Below are 14,170 nucleotides of genomic sequence, written 5' to 3' on the forward strand. Positions count from 1 at the left end.
GAAAGGCTTGACTGCACATACGTGAAGGACTTAGGACTGTGCGTGGCATGTAGTAAATGCCCACTACGTGAGATGTGGTATTGCGCTCTGTCATTTCATTGCCAGGCAGAAGCGGGGTGACAGGCCCGGGGTGGGTAAATCAGCAAAGGGTAACTGAGTGCACCCCGAAACAAGAGACAGCCTGCATACCTCGGCAGTCCACTGCCAGCTCTGGGATCGCTGTGGGAAACCTGTTAAAATAAGCTCCAAACAGATGATATAATGTAAGGAGGTGGAAATATGTCACGGCTGCCTATTTGCAAGCCTCTTCTTTCTGATTAGCACAGTATCTATAAACTACCACAGCGTCTTTAGAAAAAATAATTAATCAAAGGAACTTAAGCCTCACTCTAAGGAAGGTTCTCTATTCAGTACCTGTGATCTCTGGCTAGATGTGCCCTTATCACTCTGCCTTCGGTTCGGTACCAAGACCTCCAGTTGAGAGCAACTGCTCTACGGCGGCATGAAACAGACCGGGACAGAGCACCACAGCACTGCTGGCTTCCCACCACCAGGACTCCGGCCCACGCCTCGGCTTAGAACTTGAGAGTGTTGCCTTTGTCCTTGCTGACCCTCTTGTGGGAGGTCACACACACTCCCCCCCCCCACCTCCTCTGTCTGTGCCGGATGCCATCTTTAATGATGATCTATGGGGGTCCTTTCCCCTCCACACCGCTGGGGGGTCAAACATGTGACGCCTCCCACCAGAGTATCAACAAGCGAATTATAAACCGTGTCAATCCGAGTTAATGCAGAGCGGTAATCCTCTTTAACAAGAGATCAAATGACCGCCATGAGTTATGTTCATTCTGTAATCTGATAAAGGAGAGGGGAACGCTGATAAAAGAGTGGTGGGAGCCTTCACGATGCTGCTAAGAAGCAGCACCAGTTACAGTATTGCTCATGTTCCTGCCGATTAGATCATGGTGCATATTTGCCCAGACTGGTTTCTCCTGTCAGAATAACCTGTGTCTTCTGAGGAGATAAGAAGCCTCAGAGAAAACATCTGTATCCTAGCTATTCTAACTCGCAAGTTTTTAACCAGCAGGAAATCCTCAATGGCGGGACTTCTGGGGTGAGCAGCTGATGCACTCTCCAACGCTGAGCAAGTACACCCCGCTTTCACCACGACTCCGTGCCTTCCCCTGTAAAGTAAAGGGGTGAGGTAGGCAAGGGGGAGGCAAAACTGTTTAAGCAATCTCCGGGTTACCAATTAGGGGGAGAGAATACTGTCAGTACAGTGGGAAAATATGCCCATATTTAGGGTGCAGACCCACTCACAAAAACCGGCAAGCTGAAGATAAATTGCCTGTACAAATTCTATTATAGCGAGGCACCTCAAGAACAACGTGGCAGTGATGTTGACAAAGCACTTTACAAGGCTGGATTACATTTGTACATTTCTTTTCTAAAACTCCAGATGTAAAACAATAATGCGTTGGGTGCTTGGCACTTAGCATTAAAGGATCGTCTCCCTATTCTTTCCTAATGCCAGCAGCTTCATAAACGGAATGGAGGCGGGGGGTTGGGGTTGTTTTTATTTTTAGGGGCTGGGGAGGGGAGAAGTGGAGGAGAGGAAGGAGCTGAAATGGAAACTTGTGTTGTTCTTGTTGAGAATTTTGAGTTTTCCAAAGGAACGGAGTACCGATGAAAGGCTAAGATTGCTCTCCTCTTTGTAGTAAGGGGGAAATAGCTATCTGAGAAATGATATTAACCTAGGCTGTTAAAGGACAGCACCGGAATCAGCTTATCAAACAGCTCGTCCTTGCGGCCACAGGTAGGGCAAGGCCAAACACCAGCTTTCTCTGTCCAATGTCAAGATTCTCAGGCCATGGTGGGAAATGATCAAGGGTAAGGTTGCTTAGAGAAGAGGTATACTCTAGCCCAGGTGGTGACGAAGCATGGTAGTAGAGCAGGAGGAAGGTCAAGGGAGATGGAGGAAAGAGCTAGGAGTCAAAGGGCATCCATGGAGGTCTAGACAAAGACATGTACATGCAAATATATATATAGGAGGATGGGGAAATAGATCTATGTGTCTATATTTATAGGTTAAGTATTAAGGTGGCGGAAGGACCTTGGGCCTCTACTCAAACACTCCCTCAATGCATGAATACCTTCTTTTATTAAATTGGAACTCTATGATGCTCACTCTCCCGACACAACGGCTGGAGCCAAAGTGGGTGAACAAGTAAATGTGGTGAAGAAAGCTGATGGTGCCCGGCTATAAAAAGAGATAGTGACTGGGGTCTTAAAGGCTTGAAGATAAACAAGCGGCCATCTAGCTCAGAAGCAAAAAAGCCCACATGGAAGAAGCACACAGGCCAGTGCGATCACGAGGTGCCAAGGGACCAGGTATAAGGCATCATGCAAAAAAAAAAAAAAAAGATATAAGTGTGTGTATGTATGTGTATATGTGTATATATGTATATATATATACCATATTAAATGAAGGGGGAAGTGCAGAGTGGAGACCCAAGGCCCAAGTGTCGGCCAATTGAGATCCCCTCATAGAGGCGTTTAGGAGAGGAGATGGGTTAATTAGGGTGTGAGGTAGTACTGATGAAGAAAACAGCTTTCCCCCAGATCCTGGATGCTTCCTCCCCCCAACTACCATGATCCGAATTCTACCTTGCAGGGCTGGATAGGACAGAGGCTGTACACTGGTACATATGAGGGCTGGAGGTACAGGGAATCCAGGGTGGATGATACCTTCAGGACCAAGGGTGTGAGGGACGATGCTGGGAGAGTGGAGGGTGAGTGGGTTGGAAAGGGGGAACTGATTACAAGGATCCACATGTGACCTCTTCCCTGGGAGAGGGACAGCAGAGAAGGGGGGAAGGGAGACTCCGGATAGGGCAAGATATGACAAAATAACGAGGTATAAATTACCAAGGGCACGTGAGGGAGGGGGGAAAGGGGAGGGAGGGGAAAAAAAAAAAAAGAAGACCTGATGCAAGGGGCTTAAGTGGAGAGCAAATGCCTTGAGAATGATTGGGGCAGGGAATATATGGATGTGCTTTATTCAGTTGATGTATGTGTATGTATGGATTGTGATAAGAGTTGTATGAGTCCCTAATAAAATGTAAAAAAAGAAAAGAGAAAAAAATGATTAGGGCAGGGACTGTACAGATGTGCTTTATACAATTGATGTATGTATATGTATGAACTGTGATAAGAATTGTATGAGCCCCAATAAATTGTTAAAAAAAAAAAAAGATTCTCAGGCCAAAGCCCAAGGGAGTTCACATGGGTGCCCTTCCAAACAATTTCATCTAACTCAGGGATAGTAGTTGGTAATCAGTATTCTACTAGCCACTACTAGCATGCTATACTACTATCTGGACTACATTAATACAGCAGAAAAAATATTTTTTGAAAGTTGGCTTCGGAAAGTTTGTCAAAAAACAGAACACCAGCCAATGATTTCCATGACCTCCGCAATTCTTCCTTCTGTTAAAACCATACTACTGCATACTCCCCACTCCCCTTAGTCTACAGGACCCCAGGGGGTTCACAACATGGAGAGTAAGTTGTTTCTAAAGTGCTGCTGATGGGCAGGCAAGGATCCAAGCTGCCCCCCTCTATGAGAGGACCCCATGCTGTCAAAGCTCCCCTGCGCTGAAGCCCACCCAAACCTACTACAGGCTCACAGGACACCTGGTCTTCTTACCAAAGTTGACTCTGCCAAGACTGTCCAGGGCTTAGTCGAGCCAATGGTCACTTTAGACTCGTGCTTGCCTCTTTCCTGTGACTTTGTCGGCAACGTGGGGTTTGTACTTTGCTTTGTTTCACTTCAATAGGAGGAAACTTCTCTAGCACGCCACTGAAACCACCCTTTGTGCTCAGGATCTCACTGCCATGAAGGCAATTCTGACTCAGAGTGACCCCAGAGGACGCCCTGGCGGGTTTCCAAGGCTGCAGCTCATGAAGGGAGAGGACGCCTCCTCTCCTTCCATCAGCAGCTAGTGGGTCCCAAGTCTGGCCTTGCTGTCAGCAGCCCAACATGTAACCCGCTGCATCACCAGCCCTGGTGTGCTTCCCAACGGCAAGGAGTAAAATTTTACTGGACCGAAATCAAAATCACTGCCGTTTCGTTGATTCTGACTCATAGTCACTCGAAGAAAGTTTCATAATTTTATCCCCTATATGTCCCACCACATCCATGGATATATTTACAGCAAAAGTAAGCAGACACAGACAAATACCCTCTGTCAAATCTCTATACATCCATGGGCATACTCCCACTCTCCCTCCCTTACCTGTTCAATCTGCATGTCTATCCAAGCATCTACTCAGAGTTCATCTCTATTAAGGGACTGTGAGCTGAACAGTATTTTCCACTCTGGCAAGGCTCCTAGTGTCTCCTCTGCCTCCCTCATCTCTCGTCAACCTGCCTCCACTGTGCATCACCTTTCCCTTCACCCAAGCCAGCACCAGTCTGCCCTGGGGACTGTTGACTTCTCTCCCGCCCTTCCCCTTTGCAACCAGAGACTGGGTCCTGAGGGAAAAGCTTGTCTAGACTTGTAAAAATATCTTCATGCCATATTTGTCCTTTTGAGACTGACGAGTTTGTAGTCAAAACGCTCAGGATAATGCCTTCCAGGCTCATCTGCGGCAGCATTTCCCAAAGTGGATGATGCCACCCCCAAGGGGGTGCTGGCACGGTCCAGGGGGTTGTAAAGGCAAATGCCCACACTTTATCCTGGATTAGGGGTGACAGTACAAAAGTATGTCATTGCTGGGGGGCACGGGATGTTTTTTTCTCCAAAACCAGGGTGTTGGGATGTTCTGAGGTGTTTCTCAGGGGCACCCCTGTTCTTTAACATTGCAAGTATCCCACTGTGCATGTGTACCTCCTCACCACTCTTCCATTCGTGGGCATGCAGGCTGCGCCCATCTTTTGGCCACGTGAAGAGTGTTTCAGGGAACATGGGGGTGCACCTATCTGTGCATGCTCGCTCTTCTTCCCTAAGATCTAGAACCAAGCTAGAGGTCCAGTTGCAGAAGAATGAACAGGACCCATTTCTCAGATCACAGACAAAAACAAACTCAAGATGGATCAAACACCTAAATGCAAAAACCCAGAAATACAAAGATCATCAAAGAAAAAATAGGAACAAACGTAGAAGACTCAATCAACTCACTCAAACTCACTGCCATTGAGTCAATGGCAACTCTCAGTGACCCTGCAGGACAAATCAGAACTGCTTTTGTAGGCTCCCCAGACAGGACCTCCTGAGGGGAGTACCAGTCTCATCTTCCAGCCACAGGGCGGCTCGTGGTTTTGACCTTGCAATTAGCAGCCCAGTGCGTAATTCACTATGCCCCAAGGTTTCCTGCAGGGACGTGACAGACGGCACAAGCACACAATAAAACTCAATGAAAGACACAGGAGCATCCAAAGATAAAATAGATGACTGAGACTTCCTAAAAATTAGACACATGCATCAAAACATTTCACCAAGAGAATCCCTGGACTGAGAAAAACCACTTGGCAATGACATATTGGATAAGGAACTAATCTCTAAAATGTTTAGAAAACATCAATATCTCAACATAAATAGACAAATAGTCCAGTTTGAAAACAGGCAGAGGAAAGGAACACAAGACATGCGGGCGGCCGACAAACGGGTGAAGAAACGGTGGCCGTCATGCGCCATTCAGGAGGCGTGAAGTAAAGCAACAAGGGGAGACCACCGCATCCCAGCACAAACAGCAGTTACAAACTTCATCAGCACTGAGGGTCCCTCAAACAGCACAAGTGAAACACAGGCAGGCTCCCTTCACACAGTTCCCACCACATTCCCTTACCCAGGCTTCGTGGGTGTAGCTGTGCGCTGCCCGGTCAATTCCAACTCAGGGCAACCAGACAGCAATGAGTAGAAACACCCCGGCCGAATCTTTCCCAGAGCAGAACACCAGGTCTCTTCTCCAGAACGTCTGGTGGGGTCGAATCCCTGACCTTCCCAGTCAGTGGCAGTACTTAACCACCGTGCCGCCGGATTCCTCTTGTTCTGCGCGCAGGCAATTTTTTTTTTTTACCATTCATGCTAATTTCCTCAGGTCAAGTCCAAAAAGTGGATGTTCTGGGTCAACGGAGTCATATAATTGGAAAGACTACAAAACAACATGGTCCGAGTCCTCCTAAAAGATGTTACTACCTCATATTCCCAACCACAGAATGGGGCAGGGTCGGTTGTCTCATGCGATCACTAGCCCTGGGAAGAAACGTCATTATCCTAATTTATATATTCTTCTCATTCATGAGGGTAAGTCTTAATGCTCTCTGACCACTTGAGATTTGTCCTTTACATCTTTCAGTTTGCTTACTCACATGTTTTGCCCATTATTCTGAGACAGTCCCAGGAATTTGTAAAAACTCCATAGAGAAATGAATCATACCATATTGAACTTTGTCATTTATGAACTAACTTTGCTTCTGTTGTTAAGTGTGACCCTTATGTAGTCAGATGTACTGGTTTCTGCCCTTGGTATCCTGTTTACAAAGGCCTTCTCCACCTCTAAATAATGGGCCTCTACTCAAGTACTCCCTCAATGCAAGAATACTTTGTTCTAATAAACCTGGCATTCCGTGATGCTCAGCTTCCCAACATGATTGCTGAAGACAAAACAGGTGCATAAGCAAATTTAGTGAAGAAAGCTGATGGTGCCCAGCTATCAAAAGATATAGCGTCTGGGTTCTTAAAGGCTTGAAGATAAACAAGTAGCCATCTAACTGAGAAGCAACAAAGAAGCACACCAGCCTGTGTGATCATGAGGTGTTGATGGGATCAGGTATGAGGCATCAAAGACCCAGAACAAAAAATCTTATCACTGTGAATGCAGGGGAGTGCAGAGTGAAGACCCAAAGCCCATCTGTAGGCAATTGGACATACCCCTACAGAAGGGTCACAGGAAGAGATGAGCGTATAGCACAGATGAAACACACAATTTTCCTCTAGTAGTTCTTTAATGCCTCCTTCCCCGCCACCCCACTATCATGAACCCAATTCTACCTTACAAATCTGGCCAGACCAAAGCATGTACATGGGCACTGATAAGAGCTGCAAACACAGGGAATCCAGGACAGATCAACCCCTCAGGGCCAATAATGAGAGTAGCGATACCAGGAGGGGAAGGAGAAGGTGGGGAGAGAAAGGGAGAACATATCACAATGATCTACATATAACTCCCTCACAGGGGAACGGACAACAAAAAAGTAGGTGATGGGAGACATCAGTCAGTGTAAGACATGACAAAATAATAGTTTATAAATTATTAAGGGTTTGTGAGGGAGGGAAGAGAAAAAAATGAGGAGCTGATACCAAGGGCTCAAGTAGAAAGAAAATGTTTTGAGAATGATGATGGCAACAAATGTACAAATGTGCTTGACACAATGGATGGATGTTTGGATTGTGATAAGAGCTGTGTGAGCCCCCAATAAAATGATAAAAAAGATGAAAAAAAGAATATCATATATCTATAAACTAAAAAGGCAAAACTACTCCCTTGAGAAAAAGTAGTACGTGTACGTACACAGTGACACTGATGTCCCAACACCTATGCCGACCATCCTCCTTGATGTTTTGCAGTGCACACATAATGAGAGACAGTCAGGCAGTACTGGATTAGTCACACGGAATTTGCCAAAGGAAAATCAAATAGGCCGTCTCTCTTTGACTTCAGATAAAGTGACAGGTCTCCTGAATCAGTTGCTATAATGAGCTTCACAAAGTTTGTGGGAAACTCCATTATCTTATCACTCCTTCTGTCCTAAGACTTTTGGAAGCCCACATGCTAGAAGCAGACAGGATGCTGACCCGGTCTGTGTAGACTACGCAGCACGAGCACGGATGTGGAGTTGTCTCTTGTGTCCTCAGGAACCACGCTGCCAAAAACAATGCTCAGTTCTATAGCTCCAGGGCTTGTGTTAAATTTGTTCAGTGACTAAACCAGCTGGAGAATGATGCTGGTGAGCAGCCATCGCCTATCCACGAAGTTAACTCTTCTCCCCATAAATTACTGAATGCGACAGGAACAGTGTGGTAGACACAAAAATTGTTATCCAGCAAAGACATCCTCAATTCTTGTTTTACTAAAAAAATAAAACAAACAAAAACCAAACTCACTGCCATCGAGTCGATTCCGATTCATAAAGACGCTACAGGACAGGGTAGAACTGCCCCAGTGGGTTTCCCAGACTCTTTCAGAGAGTAGGAAGCCTCATCTTTCTCCTGCCCACTCTACAGAGGGAGAAAATAATACAGGTCCAGCCAATGACATTTAAGAAGTTTGTTGGGAGATCGCACCCTGACTAGCTCGTCTCCTCCCCGAGACCATTCTGTAAGGGGATGTCCAGTGGCCTACAAATGGGCTTTGGGTCCCCACTTGCACTCCCCACCTCATTCACTATGATATTTTTTGTTCTGATGATGCCTGATACCTGATCCCTTTGATACCTCATGATCACACAGGCTAGTGTGCTTCTTCCATGTGGGCTTTGTTGCTTCTGCGCTAGATGGCCACTTGTTTAACCTTCAAACCTTTAAGACCCCAGACGCTATATCTTTTGATAGCCGGGCACCATCAGCTTTCTTCATCACATTTGCTTATGGAACCGCTTTGTCTTCAGCGATTGTGTCAGGAAGGTGAGCACCATAGAATACCAATTTAATAGAAGAAAGTATTCTTGCATTGAGGGAGTACTTGAGTGGAGGCCCATTGTCCATCTTCCACCTTAATACTAAACCTATAAATATATGCACATAGATCTATTTCCCCATCCTATGTGATATAGCAACAATGGCACATATAACTTTCCTCTAGTTCCTAAATGCTTCCTCCTTCCCCACTATCATGATCCCAATTCTACCTTACAAATATGGCTAGACCAGAGGATGTACACTGACTGGTACAGATAGGAACTGGAAACACAGGGAATCCAGGGCGGATGTGTGAATGGCGATACTGGGAGGGTAGAAGGAGGGTGGAGTGGAAAAGGGGAACCGATTACAAGGATCTACATGTAACCTCCTCCCTGGGGGATGGACAACAGAAGAGTGGGTGAGGGGAGACATCGGACAGGACAAGATATGACAAAATAATCATTTATAAATTATCAAGGGTTCACTAGGGAGGGGAAATGGGGAGGGATTGGAAAAAATGAGGAGCCTAATGTTTTGAGAATGATGAGGGCAATGAATGTACAAATGTGCTTTATACAATTGATGTATGTATGGATTGTGATAAGAGTTGTATGAGCCCCTAATAAAACAATAAAAAACAAAAGAAGTTTGATGGGGATGGTTCTGGGAGCGCCTTCCTTTCCTTCCCTGTGAGAAGAAGACAGACGTGGCATCCTCCTTCCTGCTTCCTCGTGCCCTGAGTACATTTCGTGGCTGAAGTTCCAGCAGCATCATGAGACCATGTGGGAAGAGCCAAGAGATGGCTGCCCTAGCAACAGAGGAAAGCAACAACTACTGCCAGCAACTGTCTACTGTTCCTCAAAGTTTCTGCCAGGAGAATAGACTTCCATTTGTTCATGCCTCTGTAGTCAAGGTCTATGTTTCTTGTAGCTCAATACAATATAATCCTAAACACAGTCATTTTCAAACCATTCTTATGCCTATGTACACACTCGAAAATTATATGTGAATCAACAAGAGCCTGGAAAACGAAGCACCATTTTTCAAAGTAAAGCACATGTGTCAAACCCCAAAATCTATAGAGCTGCCCTCACCCCACCCTCTGTATGAGAGAAGTTCAAATCTTCAAGGCAGGTGGAAGAAAGCTAAAAAGAACAAAACAACAAAAATCCATTAACTGAACACTGAGATTTAGGAAACGTTTTGTTTAGTTTGTAGTAATTATGGAGTGAAAAGTCATGACAGAGACCCTTTGCTATGATGCCAATGACAAATGGTTACCTGATAAGCAAAAAACGGAGAGGGTGACAGGCTGTACAACAGGTCAATATCAGGCTGTCATGCAGCCATTTGAGACATATAATTAATCTATTACTCACCTGGCATCATCATTCATTGTAGTATGGTCAATAGGTGCCATGAAGCTCAGCAGCTTGCTAAGGACATGATACCTAAATAAAGCAGGAAACAGGCAGTAACATTAGTAACTATTAATCTAGGAAAGGAAACACAATTATGAGCTCAAAAACTCCAGAGCCAATCACAGAACAGTTGGCTCCAGGGTCGAATAGGGGACAATTCATAGGCACTCACAAATAGACTTTCCCCTTTGCTTTTTTATCTTTATCATTTTATTGGGGGCTCTTACAGCTCTTATCACAATCCATTCATATATTCATTGTGTCAAGCACAGTTGTATATACCTTACCATCATTCTTTTCAAAACATTTTCTTTCTACTTGAGCCCTTGGTATCAACTCATTTTTTCCCCTCTCCCCCGCTGCCCTTGTCCCTCATGAACCCATGATAATTTATAAATTATTATTTTTTCATGTCTTACACTGACCGCTGTCTCCCTTCACCCACTTTTATGCTGTCCATCCCCCTGGGAGGGGGTAATATGTCAATCATTGTGATCAGTTCCCCTTAAGTCCCCCCCTCCCTCACTTCCCTTCCCGGTATCACTGCTCTCGTGATTGATCCTGGGGTGCGGGTGGGGGATCCTCTGTCCCAGGTCCCCTTTTCATTAATGCTATTGGGGTACGGATAGGGGTAGTCTGATAGCAACTCACTGTAAATAATAGCAATTCACCACAGAGTCATTTTTTAGCCCCAAAAGGAGCACACTGGTGCTCTGGAGGACAGACTACCCCTTAAACATCAGTCCACTGGGACAAAAAGCCAAAACTCATTACAGAACATTTGAAAAGTAAAAATTTTAAGCACATAAAACTCTATCTGGAAACATGCCTTGTTCATACATTTCGGCTAGTTGTTTGTTTTACACATGATCCTGCTACGTAAATACAAATTGGTAGCCTCTCTTTTTGCCTCTCAGCGCAGTGCTATCATCACTGTCCCATCAACGGTGGCTGAATGGCTGCTTACAATGCCATGAGGGACAGAGCATAGTCTCTCTCCAGACGGCTGAACGCCGATCTCTTCTTCACTTGTCATGATGCAAGACAATCTCTGTGCACAGTGCTTTAAAAAATGTGTTTGCATAAATAAATGTTTGACATTATCCCTTAATTATAAAAATTAATATAGGACCCTTGTTTTTATCTCTCTTAAAAAACATTTTATTGGGGGTTTGTACTTAAAAAAATCATTTTATTGGGGGCTCGTACAACTCTTAGCACAATACATATATCCATCCAATGTGTCAAGGACATTTGTACATTTGTTGCCATCATCATTCTCAAAACATTTTCTTTCTACTTGAGCCCTTGGTATCAGCTCATTTCCCCCCTCCTTCACAAACCCTTGACAATTTATAAATTATTATTTTGTCATGTCTTACACTGTCCAATGTCTCCCTTCACCCACTTTTCTGTTGTCTATCCCCCAGGAAGGGGGTAATATGTAGATCCTTGTGATTGGCTCCCCATTTCCCCCACCCCTTCTACCTTACCGTCCTGGTATTGCTACTCTCATTATTAGTTCTGAGGGGTTTATCTGTCCTGGATTCCTTGTTAACAGCTCTTATCTGTACCATTGTACACCCTCTGATCTAGCTGGATTTGTAAGGCAGAGTTGGAAGCATGATAGTGGTGGGTGAGGGCAGAGAGGACACATTAAAGAACTAGAGGAAAGTTGTATGTTTTATCAGTGATATACTTTCACCCTGACTGACTTGTCTCTTCCCTGTGACCCTTTTGTAAGGGGATGTCCAGGTGGCTACAGATGGGCTTTGGGTCTCCACTCCGTACTCCCCCTCATTCACATTGAGAAGATTTTTTTGTTCTTTGATGCCTGATACCTGGTCCTATTGACACCTCATGATCACACAGGTTGGTGTGTTTCTTCCACGTGGGCTTTGTTGCTTCTCAGCTAGATGGCCACTAGTTTACCTTTCAATTCTTTAAGACCCCAGACTCTATATCTTTTGATAGCCGGGCACCATCAGCTTTCTTCACTACATTTGCTTATGCACCTACTTTGTCTTCAGTGAGCAATTGTGTCAAGAAGGTGAGCAACATGAAATGCCAGGTTAAAAGAACAAGTGTTCTTGCATTGAGGGAGTACTTGAATAAAGGCCCAATGTCCATCTGCTACCTTAATACTAACTATAAATATACGCACATAGATCTATTTTCCCATCATCATATATATATTTACATATGCACATGCCTTTATTTAGACTTCTATATATGCCCTTTGGCTCCTAGTTCTTTCCCCTATTTCCTTTTAATTTCCTCTTGTCCCACTATCATGCTCGGCCTTCATTTGGGTTTCAGTGATTCCTCTCGGTTACATTGCCCTGATCAAGCTCTACCAGCCCACCTACTCCCTCCTCACCATCAATTTTGGATCACTTGTTTTTCCCTTGTCCCTGGGTTTGTTAACACCTACTTCCTTCCCCCCTTCCCCCTCTCCTATGCTCTCTGGGAACCATGGTCCTGTTGTTTTCTCCTCCAGATTGTTAATCTCGCCTATCTTATCTAGATAGACCTGCAGATATCACAATATGCATGCAAAACAAAGCAACAAAAGAAAACAAAATGAAACAATGGCAAAAACAAGAGAAAAGCCTGTAAATCGTTCAACGTCTGTCTGTCAGCCTTTAGGAGTGTTTTCTGGGCGAGTCTGATGGGGTGCCACGTCCTGAGTCCAAAGTCTATTTTTGGTACTCCTTGGGGAGGATCCTTGTGTTTAAAATCCACAGAAAGGTATAGAGAATTGAAAATCTTTCACAGTTCTATCTTTTTTACGTAATCACTATGAATTAACACGTTTAAGCTGTCTGTAGTATTTTCCGTGCATTGGTAAATATTTTAACAGAAAAACAGGATTATAACGTACCCAACAGTTTTCATTATGCCTTTTCTATGGAAGTATTTATCACATTCTACTTTTTTCATGGTTATGGGGCAGTCCATTGTGTCAGTGGATTATAATTTAATTAATCTATTTATGAGAATTTACAGTTCCCCTCATCCTTTTTTAAACTGTGTATCAATCAAGGACAAAATAAAGAGTCTTATATGCGAGTTATTTCTATGTTTGTTCTTGAATTTCTTCTTTTTTAACTTAATAGTCACATTCTTCTTGGTTGCCAAGGATCTTCAAGCATGGACGAAAATTTTATTAGGTAAAATATGGAAAATTATAACTGTAATGATCATATACCTATGGGATAAATTTCAAGGTATGAAATTACTAAATCTCAAAGCATGTATACTGAAAATGGAAAGATTGGCCAAAATACCTTCCCAAAGGTCCTATCGGTCTCCACTCATGGTGACCCACATGTGCAGAGCAGAACTACTCCACGGCGCTTCAAGGCTGTCATCTGTCAGAGCAGATCGCCAGGCCTGTCTCCCCTGATGCCGGCCATTCAGCTAGTAAATGAGTGCCCCTACTGACACCACCGAGGGCTCCCAGGGCATGTCAATGTAGACTACTACCTACGTTCAAGAGTACAAAGATGCATGCAACCCTTCTGTCTTTGCATAACATATACTCTTGCTATTAGATGCCATCGAGTTGGTTCCAACTCATGGCCTCACAGAGTCCCTATAAAGAACAGAGTAAAAACCCTGCATAAGTACCGTTAATAAAACGCATCATCATGTCTAAGGCTTAAAAACCAAACAAAGCATGGGTGTTCATTTGGGGAAAAAAGAACAGTGTTCTTGGTTGCGTCAAAGGCAGGCATAATTCCCTCTGGACTCCATAGTTGTTCTAGCTAACACGGTAGCCTCGCAGCACATGCAGCTAAGCCCTTAGCGGCGATGCCTCAGAACGTACATGTTCTATCACTCTAAGAAGGCTTGGCATGGAATGTGAATGTAAAATATAACACTAATAATTATTAAAATAGTAAAATGTTAAAATATTTTGATATATTGCTTTAAATGAAATATTATCAAAATTAATTTTATCTGCTTCCTTTTACCTTTGTAAGGTGGCTTCTAGAAAATTAAACATTAAGTATGTTTCCTATATTATTTTTTATTGGATGGTACTTTTAATATATTATC

General features: G+C 44.1%; 1 protein-coding gene across 1 annotated transcript in view; it reads right to left on the reverse strand.

Annotated features, from left to right (window-relative positions):
• Nucleotides 1-14,170, reverse strand: part of AATF (apoptosis antagonizing transcription factor) — a 108,803-nt gene that overhangs the window by 15,022 nt on the left and 79,611 nt on the right. Inside the window, exon 11 of the mRNA XM_075561454.1 lies at nucleotides 10,064-10,135. Coding sequence (XP_075417569.1) covers nucleotides 10,064-10,135 — 72 coding nt within the window. The remainder of the gene's footprint in view (nucleotides 1-10,063; nucleotides 10,136-14,170) is intronic.

This window comes from Tenrec ecaudatus, chromosome 10 (genome assembly GCF_050624435.1).
Source record: "Tenrec ecaudatus isolate mTenEca1 chromosome 10, mTenEca1.hap1, whole genome shotgun sequence".
NCBI classification, from domain to species: Eukaryota; Metazoa; Chordata; class Mammalia; order Afrosoricida; family Tenrecidae; genus Tenrec; species Tenrec ecaudatus.